General features: G+C 48.9%; 1 protein-coding gene across 1 annotated transcript in view; it reads right to left on the bottom strand.

The window, feature by feature from the left end:
* TRAF4 (TNF receptor associated factor 4) overlaps nucleotides 1–25462 on the bottom strand; it is a 77565-nt gene that overhangs the window by 12657 nt on the left and 39446 nt on the right. The window contains exon 2 of the mRNA XM_078680092.1: nucleotides 5656–5707. Within this exon, the coding sequence (XP_078536218.1) occupies nucleotides 5656–5707 (52 nt within the window). The remainder of the gene's footprint in view (nucleotides 1–5655; nucleotides 5708–25462) is intronic.

A 25462-nucleotide genomic window follows, 5' to 3' on the forward strand; every position in this document is an offset into this window, starting at 1 on the left:
TGAATTAAGAGTCCAAAGATCAGGGCTTGATCCATCACCGTTATTTAGCTCACTGCCCCATCCCAGCTCAGAACCTGGCTATATGCAAATTAGTCTGTCCCTGGCCCAGTGCATCATGGGAACAGGGCAGACCAAACTACCAAGCCAATTCTTCACCAGAAAGGAGACAAGCTACCGGGGACCGGTTTCTGGCATTTCAGCCTCGTCGGCCCGGCTTGCTTGAATCCTGATGGAGCAGTGAGCAAGGGACTCATGTCTGAGTATACCCTGCCACACCTATAGTGGCCAAAAACGATTCAGAAAAGGGGGTGGTGATGAACAGAGTGTCTGAATTAAGCAGACCACTCTTACCCAGTCCGAAGATCAGGGCTTGATCCATCACCGTTATTTAGCTCACTGCCCCATCCCAGCTCAGAACCTGGCTATATGCAAATTAGTCTGTCCCTGGCCCAGTGCATCATGGGAACAGGGCAGACCAAACTACCAAGCCAATTCTTCACCAGAAAGGAGACAAGCTACCGGGGACCGGTTTCTGGCATTTCAGCCTCGTCGGCCCGGCTTGCTTGAATCCTGATGGAGCAGTGAGCAAGGGACTCATGTCTGAGTATACCCTGCCACACCTATAGTGGCCAAAAACGATTCAGAAAAGGGGGTGGTGATGAACAGAGTGTCTGAATTAAGCAGACCACTCTTACCCAGTCCAAAGATCAGGGCTTGATCCATCACCGTTATTTAGCTCACTGCCCCATCCCAGCTCAGAACCTGGCTATATGCAAATTAGTCTGTCCCTGGCCCAGTGCATCATGGGAACAGGGCAGACCAAACTACCAAGCCAATTCTTCACCAGAAAGGAGACAAGCTACCGGGGACCGGTTTCTGGCATTTCAGCCTCGTCGGCCCGGCTTGCTTGAATCCTGATGGAGCAGTGAGCAAGGGACTCATGTCTGAGTATACCCTGCCACACCTATAGTGGCCAAAAACGATTCAGAAAAGGGGGTGGTGATGAACAGAGTGTCTGAATTAAGCAGACCACTCTTACCCAGTCCAAAGATCAGGGCTTGATCCATCACCGTTATTTAGCTCACTGCCCCATCCCAGCTCAGAACCTGGCTATATGCAAATTAGTCTGTCCCTGGCCCAGTGCATCATGGGAACAGGGCAGACCAAACTACCAAGCCAATTCTTCACCAGAAAGGAGACAAGCTACCGGGGACCGGTTTCTGGCATTTCAGCCTCGTCGGCCCGGCTTGCTTGAATCCTGATGGAGCAGTGAGCAAGGGACTCATGTCTGAGTATACCCTGCCAAGCGATGATGGATCAAGCCCTGATCTTTGGACTGGGTAAGAGTGGTCTGCTTAATTCAGGCACTCTGTTCATCACCACCCCCTTTTCTGAATCATTTTGTCCACCATAAGCGTGGAAGGGTATACTCAGATGTGAGTCCCTTGCTCATTGCACCATCAGGATTCAAGCAAGCCGGGCCGACGACGCCTGAAATGGCAGAAACCGGTCCCCGGAAGCTTGTTTCCTTCCCAGTATAAGAATTGGCTTGGTAGTTTGGTTTGCCCTGTTCCCATCATGCACTGGGACAGGAACAGACTAATTTGCATGTAGCCAAGTTCTGAGCTGGGATGGTGCAGTGAGCTAAAAAACGGTGATGGATCAAGCCCTGATCTTTGGACTGGGTAAGAGTGGTCTGCTTAATTCAGGCACTCTGTTCATCACCACCCCCTTTTCTGAATCAGCACGTGTGATCCTGGGCTCGTCTTCTCCAGGTTTCTCGCTTCCTCTATCATCCGAGGAAGATATGAGAAAAGGGCTGCCCTCGACTGTATAAATACTGGACATTTACTTGAACAAAGCGGCTATTAGGACAAACAAAGCAAGGCTTTCAGTCCCCAGATAACCAGAGTGAAGTTTGGGTACCGAGTGAGGACCGTAGATTTGCCCAGGAGAACAAAGTCTTACAGGTAAAATGTCACACCCCAGATACACCCACAACAGGAGTACCCCGAACAGGAGAGCTTCGCGCTGCCGATTCATCCAGGTGCAGGGTAACATCAGGGCCATAAGTGGTGCTAAATCAAACCCTCAAACGTCACACACCCCCATGTACACCTCGAGGTGCGGGCAGCAAGTGAGCGCCTCACGTTCCAGGACAGCGAGGGTCAGAATGGCACCCTGAACGTCTGTGACAGCGAAAGGGGCAAGGAGGGGGCATTAAAGCGTGCTTCACAACCAAGATCACCAGGACAATGAGCACAGCAAGAGCAGAGAGAGAGACAAGAACACACAGGCGAGTGAGGGGAGCACGCAAGGCCACCCCTCCTCCGCATCAGATACATCTACAACAAGGAGGGCACAAAGTGAGACCCTCTGACCCCAGGTGCAGCTACAACAATGAGGGACCAAGTTGTTGCCTCATATTCCAGGGACACCCAGAATGTTGAGGGAGACCTATACAAAAGCACCAGTAAGCGGCTGACCATACGCTCCGCACATCAATCTCTATTCAATATATATTGAAAGTTCTGTGCAATACACCTCGAGAGCTTGCCGCAGTGACGCTCCACTGGCATCCAGAGCAAAGATATTTCCGTTGTAGAGGGTGCACTAGAGAAGAAGTCAAAATCACTAAAATAAGTCCATAGAGTTTCTTGTATTCTTCACAATAATCAGAGTTTGGACATCGGCCAACTAGATGAGACCTGGTAGTGGGCAGAGCATGACACAGCCTGGATGCACTTACAAAAGTGATGGTGCCAAGTGAGCCCTCACACCTCAGATACTTGTATGGCAATTATGGCCCGAGGCTTCTCAAGAGCAAAAGAAGCATGACGTGGACAGACTAGATAGGTCACATTCCAGATACAACCAGGAAACAGAGGGAATGGATTAAGTCTCTACCGTGCACGCGTGCACACACATACACGGGCACGCCCCCACCCCAAGCACAGTGACAAGACAGGAAATTAGAAAAGACGACATGGCGCACATAGAAATGGAGGACTGCTGAATATTGCATTCTACTCTACGAAGCACAATGTGTGCAGCTAGCGGGCTGGGGGTTCTGCAGTATGGGCAGGGGTTGGCCTCATAAATGTAGAACAGCAGGCAAGTGCTGGAAACCTCACTCTTTGGAGAGGGGGCTCATAACTGCTGCAGACTGTACCCCACACACCCGAGCACCCTGTGCAGTCAGGTGGTGCAGACTGCGATACCAGGGTGTGGCAGTGCCACAATTACTGAACAAAAGTCCTCATCTCAGCAAGGGCACTAGAGGCCCTGGTGGCTGGACCGGTTTCTTGTATAAAAGGGCTCCAATTCTCAGCCGCATTTAGACAAAACACAGGTCTCCCTTTGGAGGGTATCCATGTCACCGAGAAATGGAGCGAAGCCACAGCCAAGGGGGAGAGATGCCCGGGTGCTACCAGTGGCACAGGTGAGGCACTGATGCCCTTGACAAGGGCCGGGACTAGGGCACAAACTGCCTTAGCAGCATAGACTATCGTACCAGAGCCAGACATGCCTCACGATGGGCAATAACTCGTGCACCAGAAGCAGAGAAAGATACCAGTGCCAAGTCCTATGGAGAAGCGTAGCACAAAGTGATGGGGCCCCTTCCAGAATGTGAGGGGGGCCCCTTAGTCTCCCATATCTCACAGATATTCATCGCCAACAGCCTGCATGGGGCCCTCCTGAAGGGTTGAGGGGTGGAAACCCCCTGCACCGCAGGTGCTGCAGAGGCTTGTGTTACGGCCCTGACCCTGTGTGTGTACTGTGCTTCAGCACCGAACCACCCAGGGCCAGACTGGACCGGGCAGTTTGGAATGCTGCTGAGCTGGGGGCTGATTTCGTTCATGGAGACCTGCGTGTGCTAAACGAAATTCGTTTAGCTTTAATTATTTCGAGGCACACGCAGGTCTCCATGAACGAAATCAGACCCCAGCTCGGAGGCAATCCAAACTGCCCGGTAGTCAGTCCGGCCCTGGAACCACCTTAGTAACTCCGCCCTCTCCTGTGCCTCAAACAGACTGCCACTGACAAGCTTTTTTACAGTGACTCGGCACAGTGTTTCCTCAGCATCACCCCCACCCCCAAACCACCATGTGCCCTGTGGAACTAACACTGTGGTCTTGCATCACTAAACTCTCCATGTGTCATGTGCTAATGCTACTTCTCTGCTGTGGCCAGTGCCCCATAAATGGTGTACCCACTGCGTCCATTGCCCTCAGTGCTATGCCCCCTCTGTGTTTACAAAATACCCTATGCACGCAACAGAGAAATTATGAAACAGTTGTGTCTGTGTGGACACATGTATGAACAGAAATAGAGCAAACAGAATAGAAAAGGAATTCCTATATGGTATCACAACGGTTCAATTCTTTAATCTTTTCAAAACCAGCCAGCCGACACGTGTTTCGTCTTTTGGAAAAGTAATTCCACGACTCTTCAGGGCTGTGATTCAAATGTGACTCTAAAAGGAGGTCGCTCCGCCGGTGATAATTCCGACCCGGCAGGGCCCGTAACCTAGCTCGTGTAGTCCAGGGAGTGAAGGCCCAAAAGGAAATGGCTTCTTAGATGTCTCATTAAATCAGGTAAAACGGTATCTCGGTGCAGTTGTCCTAATATCAAATTGTGTTTTTCAAAAAAGATTGTGGTGGAAAGGTATCACGCCAAAGGCGTTTTCAAGAGGCAGTAGACCCAGGTCGGTAGTAGCGGAGTGCTATAAAGAAGCGGATAACTCCTTTTCAATATTTTATTTGGCGAATGTGTTTCATGTTCACTCCTCTCCCGGGGCACCGTGTTCCAAAGGAACCTGTGTGTTAGTAGTTTTCTGACACACTCTTGAGTGGTGTGAGGGTCTTTTTCCGCTCACCCAGTTGCACCACATCAGGATTTTTGTCCTACACCTTTGTTACGTCCACTTTTGGCAGAGCGCCCAGGTGCTACTCTGAGATACAAAAAACCCTTCCCTTGTTTGGTACATCTATGCCCCCCTAGTACTATGTCTAGGGCCCACAACCCTAACTCCCAAATGTGCCCAATGCCTCCAGTGATGGAGGACCCCTTCTGTGTCCAGAGTTTCCTTTAAAGCATGACTTCTGAGCTAAACCACGACCCTCTGGATACCGTCATCTATCCATGTGCCCTCCTCCTGCCAATTGCCCCCACAGTGAGACCCCTCCGAAAGAAAGGGTCTTCTCCCAAGCACAGATAGAGGGTTCATAAGTACAGATTCGGTGTCCAGGGTTTCCTCGCCATGCCCAAACACCCCCCGGGGCTTGGCAGCGAAGGGACCCGTTTTCCTGCGTGTCACTACATGCTGGAGCCGGGACAGAAGGAGCTTTGTTGGCCTGGCAGTGGCGGCTCGCACTCTTGCACAAAGACCCCTTGGAAGTCCGTTTGCATTGGCACCGGGCCTCCCTGGCAGGCCTGCATTAGAACAGATACCCACTTGATGAGTGGTCACAGGCAGGGGGCATACAAGACTGCTATTTACGGACTATCAAACAAGTCCGCCATTTTGGAACAGGGATGAGGGAAGTTACTGGTCTCCTGTAAGACACTGATGTCACTTTCTGAACACAAAGCACACCCAGAAATCTGGGGACATGGAAAAAAAAAACGAAAAAGAACTGGCACACCACCTACCTTGGCGTAATCAAGGGGCAGCTGGTCCTCTGGGCATTTAAAAACGCCTTCACTGAAAGAGAAAACAAGAGACAGTCACCAACTGCGTTGTGGCATAGAAAAATGCATCAACAAGATATGTTATACATATAGGCATCTTGAAAAACAAATACTGGGCAGTTGAATCCAGAACACCCACCACCCGCCCAAGAAACCAGTTACCTTACTATAGTAACAGAAGCCCGTTAGACTATATGTACCATAAAGCAATTTAACTAATGTCAACAGACCACTTCACCTGCAAAATCATGAGAAAAGCAACAGCTTCCTGTACACGTGAGGGAATGTTCTTGCTTGCAATGCTTTGTGAGCAGCTGCCTAAAGATACATGTCCATTACGAGCACTTACGTGACCAATACAGGACCAATGCACTTTGTGGACGGTTACAATGTGCCATTGATTTTGCATATTACCAGCTCCCTACTAGGCGCTGATAGCCCACTGAAGGCTTAAAAAGCATACTCCTGGGCTGAAACAGATGCACCTGGGCACACAACCTAAAGATGGAGGGTGTCCAATCCTTAGCACAACCCACAACCACTCCACATATTATGAATAGACACTACTGGCTACAGTAGTGACTTTTTTTTCTGAGAGGAGATGGTCACTCCGGGTCACTAATTTCTTGCGGTCCTGCTGCTTTATCAAACACTCAGAGGTTCCACAACAGATTTTACCCAAGGCAGGCCACACGATAAATAACTATAGCATATCGGCCCTGATAAACTGACATAAGACAAAACTGCTGCGGAACTTATCTACCAGTCAGTAACCTATTCCAGCCCGCTGCAAATAACCACTCAACTGCACAAGCAGACTCTGAAGATACAGCCACACTCTAAAAAGATTTGCTAAGCAATGGTGACCATTGCAGGACCCAACTAGCTATAGAACCTCACCACCACCTGTCATCACCCTGATAATGCTATAAAGGAGGATTATATCACAGTCCATCCGGGCAGATCTCCAGCAACCTCCCCCTTCCATCATCCGCGGAGAGCCCTATTGAAATCGCAGTGGTAGGCCCTAATAGAGTAACCAGTATAGAAAAAGGCATTATTCTTATACAATAAATTCAACCACAACAAAGAGACCTGTAGAACAAACGACTGCTGTCAGCATGCTTCAAACCATAAATTGTGCATCTCTTCCCCATTCACCTCAACGCTTAGCGCTGCATCCCATAACCCACCTCAGTGGTCATCCCAAACAAAGAAATAGTTTGCACATAGACTTAATACTAAAACACTCTACCAATCACATACTCTACACTCTATAGCATGCTAACCATGAGGGAAAGCGCTTCAGGATTTCACCCAAGGCTAGTAAGCGCTATATAAATGGTACAAGACACCATGGCTTTGCCGAGTCACCACACCACCCTCCTTAAGCTCACCAGTAGACTCTTCCCCTACCTACTTGCACCTCAAAGCCTTCATCACCCTACATAGAAAACAAAGTCTACTCACAGCACTGGCTCCCGGTCATTCCAGTTTTCAGATTAAAAAAAACTAATTTATTATGGGACTCAATCAGCCCCTTTTCACTTCTCTGTGGTGTCTTTAACGTATTGTCTAAAAGGACACAGCAGACTTGCATCACCTATCGCCATGGACAGTAAATATCATAAAAGGGATGCAGAGTTGGGAGCGCCTAAAACAGCCTCTCATGCCCTGTCCACTCTCTCCCTGAAGAGCATCGTCAGCACAACCAACACCGCTGTGCTGATTTATAGATACTCTCCCACCCTCCAACTACCACTGGTACCTTCCTAGACGTCCTCCACTTGAGCTTCAATAAACACCATCACCGCAATCATTTCAAGCAATGCTTATAAGAAAGCTCATGGGATCCTATCCTAGCCTCTAATTCACTCACCCGCTGTCTACTTTATCATCAACAGCATCTCTCCAGCCATTGCTTACTTCACATTAGGGAGTTTCCATCAACCCATTGGTCAACTTATTGACAAATACTTACAACCGTCAGTACAAGCAGCACAAACTTATATCAAGGACACTTCAGATTTCTTACTGAAACTACAAAAAATACCTTTTAACATCACAGAAAAAGTACTCCTATGCACTGCGGATGTCTGTAGTTTATACACGAGTATACCCCATGATATGGGGATTGAGGCTATTGAATCAGCGTTACTGAAAACAGATTTAGACCAACGATTTCAACTATTCCTCATGGAACTCATGTACTATACTTTGTACCATAGCTATTTTAAGATCAAAAATGAATGGTACCAACAGCTTACCGGGATGGCTATGGGAAACTCAGCGGCCCCCGTATACGCCAATATTTTCATGGAATGGTATGAAAATCAACACATTCTCAACAACATAAACTGGACTAAACATCTCAAAATGATTGCAAGATATATTGATGATTTTTTCATCATTTGGACGGATTCGGAGGAATCATTGAAAAAAGAACTGAACAACTTCAATACAATCGATCCACGTATTCAGCTAACCTGGAACATATCGGATACCTCAGTCAACTTTCTTGATACCAGAATCACAGTAACTCCACAAGGATTCATTACCGATCTATATGTCAAGCCAACAGATAGGAATAACATGCTTCTTTATTCCAGCTTTCACGAACCAAATTTGATACGTAATTTGCCATATTCTCAGATGGCAAGAGTCAAAAGGATCACCTCAGATTCAACCACCCTTCAACAGAGACTTTTGGAAATGTCAACCAAATTTACGAACAGAGGCTACCCGAAGACCCTAGTTGAAACAACTAAAAAGAGAATTGAAAATATGGATAGAGCCCAACTCCTAACACCTACCATCAAAAAAGAACAAACACGAACAGTAGTTGTTTCAAAATACTCAACTAGCAGTAAAAAATTCAAGCGAATCATCAACAAACATTGGGCTATCCTTAATATGGAACCAGATTTCAGAAATTCATTTTGTCAACCACCGATCTTTGCATTTACCAGGGCCAAGAATCTGGGAGAAATAGTTCAATTCAAATCAACACAGACAGGTTCATTCTCTGGAACAAAGCCTTGTTTAAACTGCGGTAACTGTAATAACACCATTAAAGGAAACATCATTAATCATCCTACACAAGGATACCCTATCAAACTTAAAGTCAGTGCAACCTGTGATTCTAGCAATTTGATCTACGGCATTAAGTGTCCCTGTGGGAAGCTGTATGTAGGAAAAACAGAACGCAAGTTGAAAATACGCCTAACAGAACACAAATCAAACATTCGCCTGAAAAACTTAAAATCTGCTTTATCTGCACATTTTGTGGAGTCTCAGCATAATGTCTCCCAAGTCAAGTTTATAGTTCTTGAAACTGTGTTGAAAACTGAAGGTAGAGACAACAACAAATTCTTGCTTCAAAGAGAGAACTACTGGATTCATAAATTATCAACCCAGAAACCTACAGGACTCAACGAGAGGATTGAATTCTCATGTTATTTATGATTTATGATTGTATTGCTCTGAATACCTTCCTGTTATTGTGTTCGTTCCCCATCACCACACACACTGACACGATTTTCTTAAACCGATTCTCATTACCCTCCTCATGGCTCCATTAATAGCGCACAGGACTTCTGACTGCTCTTACTGCAGTTCGAACCTTCCCTCAGTCTCATATATTTTTTAAGTTTTTTTTGTTTTTTTAGTTTTTTATAAACAAACGATTAGTTTATACGTTTGCTGTTCCCGCGTTGACAATAGGATTTAATATATACTTGTAACCAAGCAGGCTGTTCACATTTCCTCTTTTAAAATAAACTCCATATGCGAGTTTTCTTGCAACACGAGCAGACCTTTCTAGACCATAGTCTTTTCACAGTGTCTCGAGACCCATGTGACTAGTCACATGATTTAGTTGTTTTGAATATAATGAACGCAGCAAACCAAAGTGTTCAGCCGGCGTTTTGGCGGAGACGAGTACCGGATCGAAAGCATTTACCGATCTCAAACAGGTTAGTTCTTATCCCTTTGCGAGGTTAAATAACCCACCTTGAACCACCTTATATCTAGCGTAGTGGTCCTAATCCCGCTTTTCTACCACCTTTGTTTTTTTAGGTTTCACCTAACATCTAGAACACAGGCATGTAAGTGATACACTGAGCTACTTTCTTTGTCACATGTATAACTCTGCCCCAACGGTCAGAAGCACAACTTTGTACCAACTGTAACGATTACTGTGTTGCATAGCGCTTGCTGTTTAATCTTTCTTGTGGACAAAATGTTTTTAGGATATAATGCTAACAATCATATATGTATGCCTATCTCATCATTATAAATTTACTAAATCATGTTTATATTCATTTTGCTCCTAGTGTCAAGTCCCTGATGAAGGGCAGGTTTCTAAATGCCCGAAATGCATTGGACACACCCATTAGACAATGCCTGAACTGTAACGCTGAAAAATGACTTAATTTTCAGTTATGTGAATCTGCCGTACTCTAAGAAATTTTCAAACAAGAATATTTTGAAAAAATATAATAAAACGGAGAAATATAAGGAACTTCATTCAAGTCGTCTTTTCTTCATTTTAAGGGAGGTCGACAATCAATGTGTGCCTACTCAGGGATGAAACTAGAGTTTCTCTAGCATCACGTTTAATGTTTACTTCACATTAGACCATATACTTTAACCAACAGGCTCCTCTATAAACCCGTCTCCAGGCATGGAATCTGCGCTCTTCAATATCCAATTACCTGACCTACACACACAGTAAATTCACTCCACGCCTAGAAAACATCTCTTTCGACCATTTCAATACTCCATCTACACCAGCTTTCAATGTCACCATGTCTCTCACACCTTCAAACACACCGCCCCACTCCAACAGCCATGGATCACACTTAACCATTCATGCCCTCAAGACACTACTATCATCAAATGTATGCTGCTGCTGCTATCAAAAATGGACTAACAAACTCACAACTTTCTTAGCAACAGCTCAAAAGATAGGAGCTAAGAAACTTTGGAAAAGACATGCACAAGAATACTACAGACCGTCCAAATAGGAGGAACAAAAAAAAAAGCTGGCCTATTAAAGAAAGACTCATCAGAAGCTCACTCCTTAGTAAATAAGGACCGTTCTGTTTGAGGCCACCATGACTAACCGGATGGAACCATACAGAAAAAATATTTAAGATGAAAACATATGAGGCGGTGTCAACATGTCTATGTGTGTGAAATGCATTCTTGCTGCGCACGAGGGAGGGAAGGCGGAGTGCATCATCGTTTTGTACCATTCCATGCAGCAACTCAAACTGGCTTCACAGTTGAAGCTCCTTTTGAATTTGGAACAAGAATCTTTGCTCATAAGAAGACACTTTACGGCACCCGTTTAAATGCACATCCTCAACTGCTGTCCAATATCCAGGTAAGTCCTGCCACCCATGTCGACTATATTGACTTGGTCAACCAAACATCTGGTCACCTAAATTTTCACTGTCAACCATTCATTTACTCCATCAAAGCACGTACCCCCCTATAACTGCTAAACAGCTAACCGTATCATAAATCTCCCTGCTTTTTTTTTTCCTCTGGAGCCTACTCCGCAGTGCTTAAGATATGTTCAAAATGTATTTTTCTCTAAAGAAGACCTGAACAGCTAATGTTCAATCTACTCACTCAATAACTCTCATCAAGGTACAAAACATAACAATCTGACATTGCAAGCCCCACTCCTCAGAAACAGCGCTCAGCCACATCACAAACTTTCTCCTATGACCACTACAATGCCCTCTCCTTTAAATCTCATGCTCCTTAAACTCTCTGCTGCATTGAATGCACAGTCCCTTCCCAAGGTCCAGAGCCTTGCCCCTCTAGGGCACATTTACAGATAAATCAATACTTCGTGTTTCCACCCCTCTATCCGCTCTCCATCTTCTGACATACCTTGCTCTCCTCGCTGACTCCATACCGCTTGGTGTACCCCAAGTTGTGCCCTGGAAGCTCTATTCTTTACTCTCTATGCCACCTCCCTTAGCTCTGCATCAAGACACTCACCCTGATATTTAAAACCTTCAAAGGAGCCATCCCTCTACACCTTTCCGAACTGGTCACACACCACACCCATCAACGCAACCTGAAATTGCATCGGCCTACCTTGGCTCGCCAGGCAATATGATGCAGACCACAAGCTCTGTCTAATAGGAGTGCCTCTCCAGTCATCCCCTCTCCTCAGGAGTGGCTTGGAACTGGATGATACCGATTTGCTGCAGTGGCACCGTTTTCAAACTAGGTAATGCAACCGTGCAAAGATGGCCACCCAATTATCCTCTTACTTTCAGTGCCACGTTCAACAAACAGCCAATCAGAGCCACATGTCTATTGTGAATAAGACATGCCTCTTTCTCCAGCTCAAATTCCCCAGGACACCAAGAGAGATTATTACTGTCTCCTAAGAACCCTCTGAAACCAGTGTGTGGATCTGAATACTAGAGAGGGCTAGCAGAGAAGGCTACTTAGGATGCTGGCTAGAGAGGGTAAAGTGTTACCAGTCCAATAATAAAGAGCACATGGCACAATGTGTGGTGGTTCTAAACCTCTGTACTTTAGCATGGGGTCTGAACTTTACTCCAGAGCCCGGTCCGTAGGAAGTACCTAGCATTACGGAGACTGCCCGTTCTCCTGTCCTGGGATTCATGATAATAGAACCGACCCCGTTGCTCAATTAACACTCCATTCGTTTTCTTAACTCGAGTGGTTGCCGTGATTGAGCAGTCAATATTTACTCTGGATGAGGTATGAAATGTGGTAAAAAAGCAAAATAACCAAGAGTATTGGAAATACACTTTGACACGGGTCTATATAATGAGACAGGGTTGACTAAATCACCCTTCAAGAAAAGGCAAAATTGTTTGCATATTAATTCACTAAAACAAATTCCAGGGCACGTTCTGTGTCACTATCAACATATTTTTACATTGTAAGACACATGGATACAAAGGTGATTCCAGTGCTTACCTGGGATCCCAAGAGGCTCATTAGAACATCAACCTTTATAATTCTAGCCCTTTACAATTCAAGCGTCTAGACAGAGACGCAAGATGCTTGCGATTCCTCAACTCTTGGCGCCCACTTGAAAGAATTCAGCTTTGAGAACAGAGTATGTGGTGTTAAAATGTATTTGCATGAAAAATGGTACAAAACAATGTCTTGGCAAAGAAACAATCATTCTTTCAACCCAATTTGAATTACACTTCAGCATGTACGGTTAGTTCCTGCCACACCCATCAAGTGGGGATGGAACACCATCCAGGCAAAACGGTCACCTGTTTAAAGCAACGAATGCCGCACTCAACAACCGAAAGACGACCAGCTAAAGCTTGTAAAATATCTAGCAATGAGTAGCACCCGATGTTTGAAAGTGAAAGAATTGGGGAGGGGTAAATGACGGGTAGGGCTACAATAATTTGGTGGTGTACAACGAACAGGTACACACAGTGGTCAATTTGTAAACAAATAAGTGCCTCGGTTCTCGTCGGGAGGCACCTTGCACCAGCCCATTTCTCCTGTTAGCACCGGCTAAAACAGAACCAACTACTAACCATGAAAGTGAGGAGAGGAGTGGTGTAATGGCCAGAGATTCCGACTTCGGAGCTGGGGAACCAGGTTAGAGTATTGGCCTCAGCTCAACATGCTGTGATTCTGGGCATATCATTTAATCGGCCCGTAAATTAATGTGTTCTTAACTGGTGCTCATGAAAAGCTCTGGTGTTGATGATTAAGTCAAGTGCGGTCCTGAGCACCTGGAAACCACTGGTTCAAATTAGGCACTATGTACACCAGACAAAAGTTATTGCTTATTTGCACTTATCTTTTCGAATCTTCAACCTGGCACGGTGGGTAGCACTACCTTAGGGCAAATTTGCGTTTTGAGGCACCTGGCATACTCTTTCTTGGTTGGCAAAGAGGTATTCCGAATGCTGGAGACCCTCGGTCTGCAGAGAAGTACGTCAGTCAGGCATTTCACGCCATAGTCATGGTCGATGTTTTTCCAGCTGCAGGGTGGAAGGGCAGTGAGCACATAGTTTCAAGGTCCAGGACGCAGTCCTCAGGACTATTCAGATCTTCCAGCTGTAGTCCTTTTTGCAGAGACCCAGTATTAGTTCAGCTCTGGAGTGGGGGACCAGGCTACAGAGATCCCAAACAGCAAGAAGTCTGGTTTCAGGGTTTACCGGAGGAAAGTGTCAATTAATAGGGCTTTTACAGGCTTTCTTCATAGGCAACATGGTTTGGGCCTGCAGAATGCTAAACAGCCCCAAGCCGGGTAGAGGTCAGTGACAACTCTTGTATGGTCACTCAGGATGCGGATAATGGCTCTGGGGTACAGCCGGTCACGGCCAAAAACAACCCTCTAGTGAGCAGTCGCCATCGCGTTACAATTGCATGCCTTCGAGGAGGGATGCGCTCTGTATTTGATTACAATCTTACAACACGCTCTAGGTGGGAAGGTCCTCGTCCAGATTACACAAAGGGCACTTTGAGTGAGCAGCCAATCAGCGTCGATGCCTTCAGCTGGCACCTGGGTGGTTTGCGTGGGCAGACACCACCGGGTTAAACTGAACAGGGTTTGGAGATAGGGTGGGGATGAAAGGCGGGACAGCTGCAGCACACATTCGTACTTGCGGCTGGTTTACTGCCCAAGACCGTAAGGCTGTAACCAAAGCCCGTTTTAGCCCTGTATAGAACTTTTCGTGGTTTTATTGCCAACACAGAGCTTCTTTCATGCAAACGTCTTGTGGTGTGCTTGTGCCTCGTCTCGGTCTTCTTTTAGTAACTAACTCGTGCGGCAAGAATATGAAGCAACGTCACCGGGAGGTCCAACCACGTGTCCACAGCTTGCATCACACGCCCTGCCAGGAGCCGCAGCGTGGACTGGAGTCTCCTCGTGAGCTGCTGTGCCTGAAACTAGAGAATGTGCGAGGCCTTCACGGGACTGTGCGAGGCCTCCTAGCACAGCCCAAATATGGCCTGGTACCTGCCTAAAGCCCCCCTCCTTCACCCTCAACCCTTGCGGTGGGCACCCTCCCGGCTCCCATGCCCCCCGTCCCTTTTACCCCCAAGGCAAACAATTCAAGCACCACAGCGCTTTGGATTAGGGGGGGGGTCGTAAAAGCTCAAACACAGCTCAAAGCGCACACCACCTCCTCCAGGGGTGCGGGCCAGCTGTTCGTGCCCACCACCTCACAAGCCTAGCTCATCATTCACAGGCTCACCTCACACTGCTCGCCGCCTGCAGGGAGGCGAGGCCTAGTTCCTCGTGCCCGAATCGCATCACGCTCCTCCTGTCCTCTAGCAGTGCACACCTAGCTTTCAGTGCACACGCTGACGTCACGCTAGCTACCTCCTCTAGTAGTACAAGGCCTAGAGCCTCCTGCACACGCTCATGATACCTCATCCTGCGGTGCGAGGCCTAGCTACTCCTACACATACCCACCTCACACCCCTCACCTCCTCCTGGTGCGAGGAACCCACCTTCGCACCCATCCATGACCACCCCCCTAGCGGTGCCAGGCCTAACTAAGGCGCACACCTCAGCCTCGCATTCATTACCTCCTCCCACAGCAGCTACGGGGACTGGGGCAGAGGGCGGTGTGGGGAATACATCTATTATATCACACAACAAGCCCGGCTCTCACATGTAATCACAGCTCTTTCAAGTAAATCAACTGGCGATGGAACATGGTGTCTCATTCCAGCGAAAGCCAGCCGTGCCCCAGGCTAGCAGTGCACTATTATTATAAGCACTATTATCATTATGGTTATTACTCTCTGCGTGCCACTGCTGTATTCCATCCTGGGACTTACATAATGGGTGTTGCCACCCAGCCCAATAGTTCTGAAGATGGGAAGATAGGAAGGCGCCATCATGATTAAAACTTTGACCTGGTGACTTTCTTATGTCCTCAACAGATGCGCCTTGCCAAGTGTCTCGGGGAGGCAATGACTCCCCGTGAATCGGCCAATCGTCTGCCTGAATTCTTATGACCTGGGAGGCAGTGAAGAGGGAAATATTGCAGCTCTTAGCGCTTTTGGTGCCAGCTGCTGCCAAGTGTTATCGTCAGCAGCTGCCCGAGCTGGGTATCGAAGGACAGAGGCCCCTTGTGCACTGCGGGAGTTCTAACAGCTGGCACAGGAGCAGCTGCTCGCTGCATGCAGTGGAGTGTGGTAAGGCGGGCAGCACACACCAGGCCACACTGACTTGTGAACAAGCCTTGTGCCAAGGGTGGACAACATCTCTTTCAAAAATTGCAAGCCCCCTGCACGCCGACTGTGGCTTGAAACGGGCACCAGTGCTACTTAGAAGTTGGTAAAGTACTAGGGGAGAAGGAGGAATGAGAGACTAGGTCGTCCTCCAAAGACTTACTATACAACCAAGAATCCAAGTTGCTGAATTCGTAGACCTAGCTCAAGTTGTGGCAACTGACCTGTGTGGTCAGTGGTGCCTACCAAGAAAGAAAAATGTCTTTCTAGTGTCCCCTCACTCACCGGGGTTTCCTCACGGTGACATGCTTCATCATTGGGGCCATCCCAGTTCTCTACGAAAAGGGGCGTGCTACGACTCGCGAACTACGCAGGAGCACTTTCATGTGAGAGACTATGTGTAGTGCAAGGTGATGGAGTGGGTGTGGGTGAATTAAGAATACCGTGATTAGTGGGCCTCAATAACTTTATTTTGCTCTTAGTCAGGTATATTAAAAGTGGGGTGAGATCACTAATAATCAACCTATAATGGGGATTGGTTCAGTGAAAGGTCGACATGTTTCATGCTACCCCTAGCATTTCTTCAGGACCATGTAGGGACCAGCCCTACATATGCCACTCCTGGGTCTTTAATTAGACTGTGATACTTAAAATAATACAAATATAAAGCATGCGTTCATAATAGAATACATACGTTTTTTGGCTTTTCCAAAAATTGATGCTGTGCTCAATGGCACTTCATGGTCTCTCTAAGGGTTCGTTTTCACCAAATGGACTCAATGTTCCTTCTTCGTGAAAACGCGAGGAAATACCTACAAACAGCTCCCCTCAGGACCGCATCTTGACTTAGAAGTTGGTCAGTCTAAACCACCCACCTCTGGCCAGGCATCAGGCGGTCAGTTCGGTCTCCTCTAGCAGGACTGGGCCGAGCCGCCATCCTTTTAGGGTCGGCACCGCAGCGTGATCGGTGCTGGCAAAGTCAGAAAGGTGTATTCTTTGGGCCGGTTTAAAGCCAAACATACAACTCATGAAGGAGTAAGTTTACAAAGAAAGTTCCTCTCCCCCCCCTCAAATATGGGTGTTGGTGTCAAAAGAATCGAGTCATTGTTAATACTGAAAGTAGATCACCATGAAACAAATACGTACAAATAATACATGTTGTATGCAGAGGTAAACTGTGTAAAGGGTACAGAAAGTTTTATTTTGAACTTTTAGTCCATCCATCATTAAACTAATGTATAATCTCGTTCCGTTAAAAATATATACTGCTGTTGGTTCTTAAGTGGTCAAGGAGTAACCCGTCTTCATAAACTACAATATGCACGGTCACACCTGCACTGGCAAAGCCAGGACTAGTCACCCCTGTCCTATGGAGCGCACCAATGCTTCCCTAGAGCCGAGAAGACCCACACCACCCTCCGTCAAGAGTGGGCACAGTCTCCAGCTGAGCAAGGAATCGTCTGAACCCTTTAGCCATTACCAGATACTACTCTATTCTTAAAAAGCAAAGGAGCAACACGCCTCCATGAACAGAAACTGTAGTCACCCCTACCAGCTGCGTTGAGCTTGCCTAGGGCCCAACCAAGCGCCCAAGACCACCTTTTCTCTGAAGGATAGCCCACTTTAAACCAAGGGGTCACCATCTGTGGAATAAACCCAGCAAGGGTGGAGCCAGCCTCATTCTACATAAACGAGTACTGGCACATATGGTCAGGTAAATGCCGATGTCCCTTGGCGAAACCCCCCTCCCCAAAGCCCCCACCTGCCTTCACACTCCTTATAAGAGACCATGGATATGAATTAAAGTTCCCTGGGTTAGGGATTGTAAACCCCCAGCCGTATTTAGTAAAACATAGGTTCTTTCCAACCACCTTAATCGAATTAACATCTTAGACCCCACCCAGAACGGGTTCCGTGCTGGACACAGCACGGAGACCGCCCTTCTCACCATGGCTGAACATCTTCGCACAGTGATGGATGCAGGACAGACGGCGGCGCTTGTACTATTAGATCTAAGCGCCGCCTTTGATACTGTCTCTCATCCTATCCTGTTGCATCGCCTGGAGGAGATAGGAGTGGGGGGATCCGCCCTTCAGTGGTTCCGGTCCTTCCTCGATGGTCGTTTCTTCAGCGTTGCGGTGCCACCGTTCCAGTCCAAGTTCCATCCTCTGAAACAGGGAGTGCCGCAGGGATCCTCGCTGAGTCCCACGTTGTTTAATCTATACGTGAGACCGCTGGCTGAGGTTGTCAGGCAATGGGGTATGACCATGGTGTCATATGCCGATGACACCCAGCTAGCGGTTACGATCAGCGGGATGTGGACCAGGATGCCCCCAGGTTTCAGAGTGGACTCAGGGCGGTGGCAAGCTGGATGAAGGCCAACTGTCTCCAGCTCAACGCGTAGAAAACCGAGATCATGATCGTCGGCAGAAGGGCGGATCTCTGGGGGGATAGGTGGTGGCCTTCGGAGCTTGGGTCGGCCCCTCTTCCGGTGACGGAATTGAAAAACTTGGGAGTGTGGATGGATCCCACTCTCAGTTTTGTGGGGCATACGAAGAAAACGGCTGCCTGCTGTTTTGGAATTCTCCGGGCCCTGCGTCCAGTCCTGAAGTTCTTCGACCCCCGCACCCGGCAGCTGGTAATACAGGCGACTGTCATATCGCGCCTGGACTATGCCAGCTCTCTTCTGGTGGGCGCTAACCTGGCCGAAATCACCCGCCTCCAGCGGGTGCAGAACGCCGCCGCGAGAGCAATTGTTGGTCTTCCTCGATCCTGCCCTGTTTCCAGTACTTTGAAAGCACTGCACTGGTTGCCAGTCAGGGCCAGAATCCAATTCAAGGTACTGTGTTTAGCCTTCAAGATTTTAAATGGTACGGCTCCTCAAATTCTTTTGGACCTCCTGTCCTGGTACGTCCCCACTCGGCATTTGAGATCTCTGGGCCAAGCTCTTACTATTACTCCCAGATACAAGCTGTGCCGTGTTGGTGGTCGTTCTTTCCGGGTTAAAGCAGCCGAACTGTGGAACTCCCTTCCGGTGGGGATTCGGTTGTTGGAGGATCTCTTTTCTTTTCGTAAGGCCATTAAAACTTTCCTATTTTAATTTGGTTCCTTCTTTTAGCTGTTGTGTTTCTTGTGGCTGTTGCGTGTTACCTTGCCATGCACCAGGACGCCCCTTAGCTGGGGCAGCTGTGCGCAGTACAAATCCACGTAACATAACATAACATAAATAGGAAAACACATATCGGCATTTTTATGTACAGTAACCCATAATTCTACATTTTGCTTACAGAGTTGCGTCCTAGCCTTAACAGAGTCGCTAATGCAAGGGAGTTACCCAACCATAACTAAGATTGTTCATGTGCAACCATCACAAACATCTTCCCTGAGTGACATAATGCCTAGTTCCAGGACCCTTCCTCTTAGAACCCCTTGTCCAATACCAAATTGGAGGTGAATGAGTTCCTCCTATTGGGAGGACTCCACCAACCGATCTCCCATACCGGGAGTGCCTGTGCAAGGGGTCCACCTGCCCCCTAGGATACCTCCCTTGGGCACCCCTCACACTCCTCTTCCACTCCCCAAGGGCCAGGGCTAGCGTGCGCCCACTGCGCATGCGTGGGAGGGTGGGCGTGGGGTAAGGGCCGCGTGTCAACAACCGCCCAACACCACCAGCGCCACTGCAACCTGCCAGCACCCCTTGGGTGATCCAGCAATGCTGCTGTTACTTTGGTCTTAAAGGGGCCTTACATGGACCCGAACCGTCCAACCAGTTATAACCTCACCCCCTAACCAACATAAATACAACATATTGATCTGAGGAACATAAATACGGCAAACTGACCTACAAGAGAACACGTTGTGTTAGACATGACACAAACAATTACCACAATTTCCCATGAAGCCCAGGAGACTTCAGCAAGCAAGATTGCAAAGCCTTAAATGCGCCCTTCCTGCTGAGCTTCAAGAACCGAGCACCCCTGTGCCCTCAGCTCTGGGGTGGTGAGAGGGGGAAACAACCCTGTAACCCAGCGGCTCCCGTGGGCACCAATCACAGAAAGAATGCAAAGGCTGTCGCTGCAGAGTTGCAGCCGCGGAGCATGCCGTTCCTGGGGGCATGCGGGCGGGTCACAAGGTGCTGTTGTGTCCGAGGAGGGGAGCGGAAAAGAGACCTGCCCACCACCTTGCGGCCTCCCGCGCTACTGGGAAAGACCTCGGAAGCATTCTAGTGCTTCTGGGTGCCGTGCCCGGTCAACCAATCCCGCACCTGCCCCTGCCCCAAAGGTCGCCGCGACCCCTGGTTCGGGCCCTGGCGTCACCGCACTAGGCACAGACCCCCCTTGGTGGGGCTGGCTCTGCTAAGTGCCGACCACAAACCAGTCTTCTTGACCATAGAGCGTGCACCATAGAGCTGCATTCCTAAGCAGAACCGAGACCTCCAGCTCCACGCTGGCACCCCTGTCTGAGGTGCAAAACTGGAATAGGTTGGAATGTGCTCCTTCCGACCTGGCAAGGACCGAACCAGGCTCATTCCACCTTGCACTGCACCAGGGCACCGTTTCCTTGGGCAGCTAAAACTGGTCATTTATGCAACCCTTTTGGCCAGAACCTCAGACATGAAGGGGTTGCCCGTGGGTGACAGAACACATACTCGAATCGTTGTCCTCACTTGTGTGAACAACTTGAAAACCTAAAACCACGAACAAAGCCCAAACTATATGAGTGAATGAAAAATTAGACCAGCAGGCAAAACCCCCAAAATTAATGTGAGTCTTTGCGGAAAACCTCTGCAACGTTACTGGGATAGCAGCATCTTTTGTTAGCAGTACAAGTAATCCTAATACAACAGGCGCCTCCGTGCATAGCATCACAAAAGAATGCTTACACTCCTGCATAAGGTAATGCACAAAGGGTGCAGAAAGTGGTGCTGGACCCACGCAGCAGGGGCCCTGAATAACAGTAGCAACAAAGGTGCAGCAGTGCAGGGCTCACTTTACATTACAGCAATCCAACTGAAAAAAACACAAAATTGGAATTGGATAGTGCTTAGAATGTGCCCAGGCTACGGATGGTGACGGTCAGTCGACAACTGCTTAAACAAGCGAGGGTTCAGATCCTCACAAAATGGCAGTTTTTGCTCTAACTAGGCCCCTGCAAGGAACACAAAATCTAGCAATAGCAAGCAGTCATCGAGCGCTTCCATGCAAACGCAGCTGATTCTTGGCGCCCGAATAATATTATGTTGTCATCTATGTTATCATAAATATGGAATTTCTCACAGAAACGAGAAATCAGGAGCTGTGCCCAAAGACTGTTCGAACCTGTGCCCAGGAGATTACAGACACACGCATCTGCAGCAGGCACGCTAACCTACTGAGCTACATTCCCATTTGACGGACAAAATGAACAGCGGGGCTCAGCTGGCGCAGCCTTCCAGCCCCGGGCAGAGAGCCAGGTCGGAGGATAAAACCTGAACTAGGTTAAAGTGTCCCTGAGCAGCAGAGAGTCACAGCTGCGCGGGGAAAGGCGGGGGCGGGGTCATAAACATGTCACAGGAGAGATGGAATATGTGCATAGAGCGCACGCTACAACCCGGGGGCTCTAGGCGCTTGAGCGTGTTCAAAACATGTGAGAGGCGACGCAACGGAAGCCCCTACGTCTCTCTAGTGACATTGAGGGGTGGACGGGGGTCACACTGCCCTCAGTGCGGCGGCTCTGAGGGCCTATATGAGAGGGCCTTTATAAGGGGTGGTCTGTGCCCTCCAGACTCTGCGGAAGGAAGCCTTCCCAAAGACTTTCAATGGGTGGTATGTGGTCATATAGGCACGGGTGGTAGGAAGCTGTACAGAGGGTGGCCTAGGTGGCTATAAACATATGGCGTTGTGCCCCTCTGGCGGTGTGGCCCCTGTTTCTCCAGGAAGTGGAGGGTCGCTTTATAAATGATGATAGTGTGGTCTGTGTCCTGATTTGTACAGAGGGATTGGTTAGAAAGGGAAAGAAGGAATGGAAAGTGACAGAAGTGCCCAAACTCCATGACTGGCATCCCTCTGGGGCAAGAGGGGCATCGGGGACTCTCGGTGGCACCAGCACAGGTCCAGTGCACAGGGCCCCTTTATATAGACGCCTCCACTTGAATTCAACTGGTACAGACTTAGAGGAGGATAGCATAACCTGACAGCGATCACACAGTGGAGCCAGTGGGAGCCGGGATCGAAACTCAACATGGGGCCAGCACTGGGGTTTAAGATGCCAAGGAAACAAAGGCACAGGTGGGATTAAATATACACAATGCCCGCCCACTCATTGTTTAAGCGCAGAGGTATTTCACAGGTAGGGAGTAGGTGTTTGGAGGCATAGCTCGGGCAGGAAGGGTAGGTCGGTGTGCTCTTTACCGTGTAACCCGTATACCAGGCTGGATGTCAGCTGAGGTCCCTCCCAGAAGGTCTCGCTCTCGCTCAAAACAACCTGTTTCACTGAACCCTGGGCACAAGTACAATATCAGAGCCGGGCTGCGGGGTACTGCCTCCACCTGCTGCGGTCTGGGCCCATCAGGAAACGCCACGTGTACACTGGGCAGATTCACCTCCTCCTGCACTACGAAGCCTTCCATGCCCAAGAAATGCCACATGCATTATCTTGTTATTGGATTTATATAACTCTTACCCCGACATGGCGTTGACGGCCTTTATGGGCTGTATGATGCTACTATGGATCCCAAGAGTCTTGCTCCATGGGATTTGGCCTCCCTCCTGTCCACCACCCTACCCTCCGGATGCCTTTGATGGGCAGGAAATGCCATATGCCAGCCATGGACAGAGCAGGCCCAAGATACATGTGTATAATAATTTCATATTGCTTTTATTTTGCAAAATTCCTGCAGTTATGTCGTTAAGCCACACTGTGTAATTACGCGCTGTTCGTTGTAAAAATGTTCACAACTAAACAGAAAGAACACGAAGGACAGAGCACAAGCTGCTACTGTTTGCGTTGCATTTGTGTTTGCACTAATTTGTTAGCTCGATATGCACTCTTACATTCAAATTTAACATTTTGCACTAAAATACAGCCCCAAGAACCACTTCTGCACGTCCTGCGAGTCCTTGTGATCTCGCGAAAATGTTGCGTAATTACACAAAAAAGCAAATAACGCGCACCATAGACTCGCCCTCCTAGGGTCCTGCCTCGTTACTGAGTCTCGTGAGGAATTCTCTGCACCGGAAAGGCCATGTGTCAGGCTTACAGAGAGCAGACTTCCCTCCCTGGTTTCCGGCCTCGCTCTGGCACCCCCTCAATGCCACATGCCGGGCACGTAGAGAGTAAACTCGCCTCTGTGGTTTCCGGCCTCCAGCCTCGGGCAATACTTGCAGGGCCTGGTGGAGGGAGAGAGACCTGCAGTGCTAGACTTCTTCCATCTGGCGTCCCCTGGAAAAGTGACCTGCGTGCAGCCCTGCACGAGGACCACCCTCGGTCCCAGACCCCCTGGGCACAGGGGTGGCAGTGATATGTATCAATCTAGGCAACGAAGAGAGTAAGAGTAGGAAGGGACTACTCTTACTCTCTTCGTTGCCTAGATGGATACATATCATTCGCTTATTTTTCCCTGGTCTAGGAACTGTATTTCCGTGTACTCAGGGGGTCCTTGTTAAATATATGCTTCCACGGGGGTGGCAATGCCAGCTCTGGCCTGCTCCTGGCTGCAGGTTCCGCTGCAATGCTCAGCTCGCATCCCCGATTCACTAGAACGTCTTTCTAGCTGTCGAAATAAGTCAATTTAACATCAAGAAACGGGCCAGTGATGAACAGCAGCCGGTGAGCTGCCTGCGTGCTGCAAGAGTCCGAACCCCTTCAGAGTAACTCAGCCTTTCATCGTCCAAGGGGCGATAACATGAGTAACGCCGACTGGCAATAGCAAGCATCATTTAAGAGCCAGGAGAAATCAATACTAGTCTCGGACCCCGGAAGTGCTTCACAATAACTTTATGTGCAGTTGTTTCCCAAAAGGACACATTTCATTTTTTTTTTTTAAACATATTTTTATTGCAGAATTATAGATTGTACGACCAGTTCGTATAGAAAAGGACACATTTCATTTGCTCATTGAGTAAACCCGCGCACACCGACTCATCAGGGTACGAGCGGAAGCGCGTCAGTAGGTGCCTGTCCGTGCCATAGGTGCGCGGGCAGAGATCAACACTCTCCCAAAGTTTGTTCTGCTGCAGCAGGGGCAACAGCTTTCACCACCAAACAATAACCCAGAGATAACGAGAGGTAGGAGACAGGAAGAGCAGCACAGCGGGGAGCAGACGGGAGCCCCCCTGGACAGGGGAGGACGCCCACTCCCTGCTGATAAGGGCCCACTGAGTCAACACTGTGCAAACCGGCAGCAGGAAAGCAAACACAGATAGAATGCAACGCCAACCACCCCGGGGAGCGACGGGACGGGGAGGGCAGGATCAAGACCACTGCCCGAGGCTTAGAGCAAACAGTACATCCCTCCCCCTCGCAGGTCAACCGTGCCGCCCCTCTAACTGCCCGCATCCAGGGTCACGCCTGGGCAAAGTTCAAACAGTTCCGTCCATCTCCAGCGAAGTGCGCGCGTCACAGGGGCACACGAGACATCTCGGCAGGATAACTCACAGCAAGAGATAAGACCCGTCACTTGGAAGAGACAGCTCGGAGCAGAGGCAGCGGCCTGGTGGCAACACTAACCCGCCCACAGCCTGGCACAGAGTTCGATCCACCCGCCTGGCATGGAGCCGAACCAACAGTCGCACATGGTTGGCACAGGGCAACACAGTTATACAAAGGACTGACTCAAAACGGACTTTCTCGCACCTGACACAGAGAGCACAATTCATCCCGCTGCTGGCGCAAGGTACAACCAGAGTACACTATCGAGGCACCGAGCACGCGCCAGCTCCCTCGCCTGGCACCGTGCCCCCTCCCCCCCTGCCCTGGCACAAACGGCCCTCCTGGCGCACCCCACAGCCGGATCCATGTCAGGTAGTATCCTCATCTCTGGGTATAAGCAAACCCCGCATTATTCCTCTCTGTAAAGGCGCTGTGATGCCAAATTCATGGCAGTGTGTGAGCTACACGGGGCCAGTGAACAATAACAAAACCATCTCAGTTCACCAGCGCCAGCAGAGGAGTTCCAGGGTACCTGTCTGTTTTACCTGACTGCTCAGTTAAGTGCGCATGGAGGCTAGGGAGGGCAAAATTGCTGGAACCCCCCCACCTCCACCCCACCCGGGCGCTTCCAGGCTGGGAAGGGATGGAGATACCCAAGCACTTCCAGGGTGAGATATACATCTCTGATCTCAGGAGATCTGATCTGGCACCTCTCATCTGAAAGGTACCGGGGCTCTCATTGGTTGATCTTAGATGCTCAAAGCTAGGAAGCACCTCTCATTCACACAAGCACCAGGGACCCCGTCCATCATCCCCTTTTGTATCCCCCTGGCAGCCCCTTCCAGTGCTCGAGAGTACAGTTCCACAGCTGTGGGCGGGATCCACTGGACCAGGGCAGGAGCCCCTGGAAAGGATTCCA

The sequence above is a fragment of the Lissotriton helveticus genome, chromosome 3_1, assembly GCF_964261635.1.
Source record: "Lissotriton helveticus chromosome 3_1, aLisHel1.1, whole genome shotgun sequence".
NCBI classification, from domain to species: domain Eukaryota; kingdom Metazoa; phylum Chordata; class Amphibia; order Caudata; family Salamandridae; genus Lissotriton; species Lissotriton helveticus.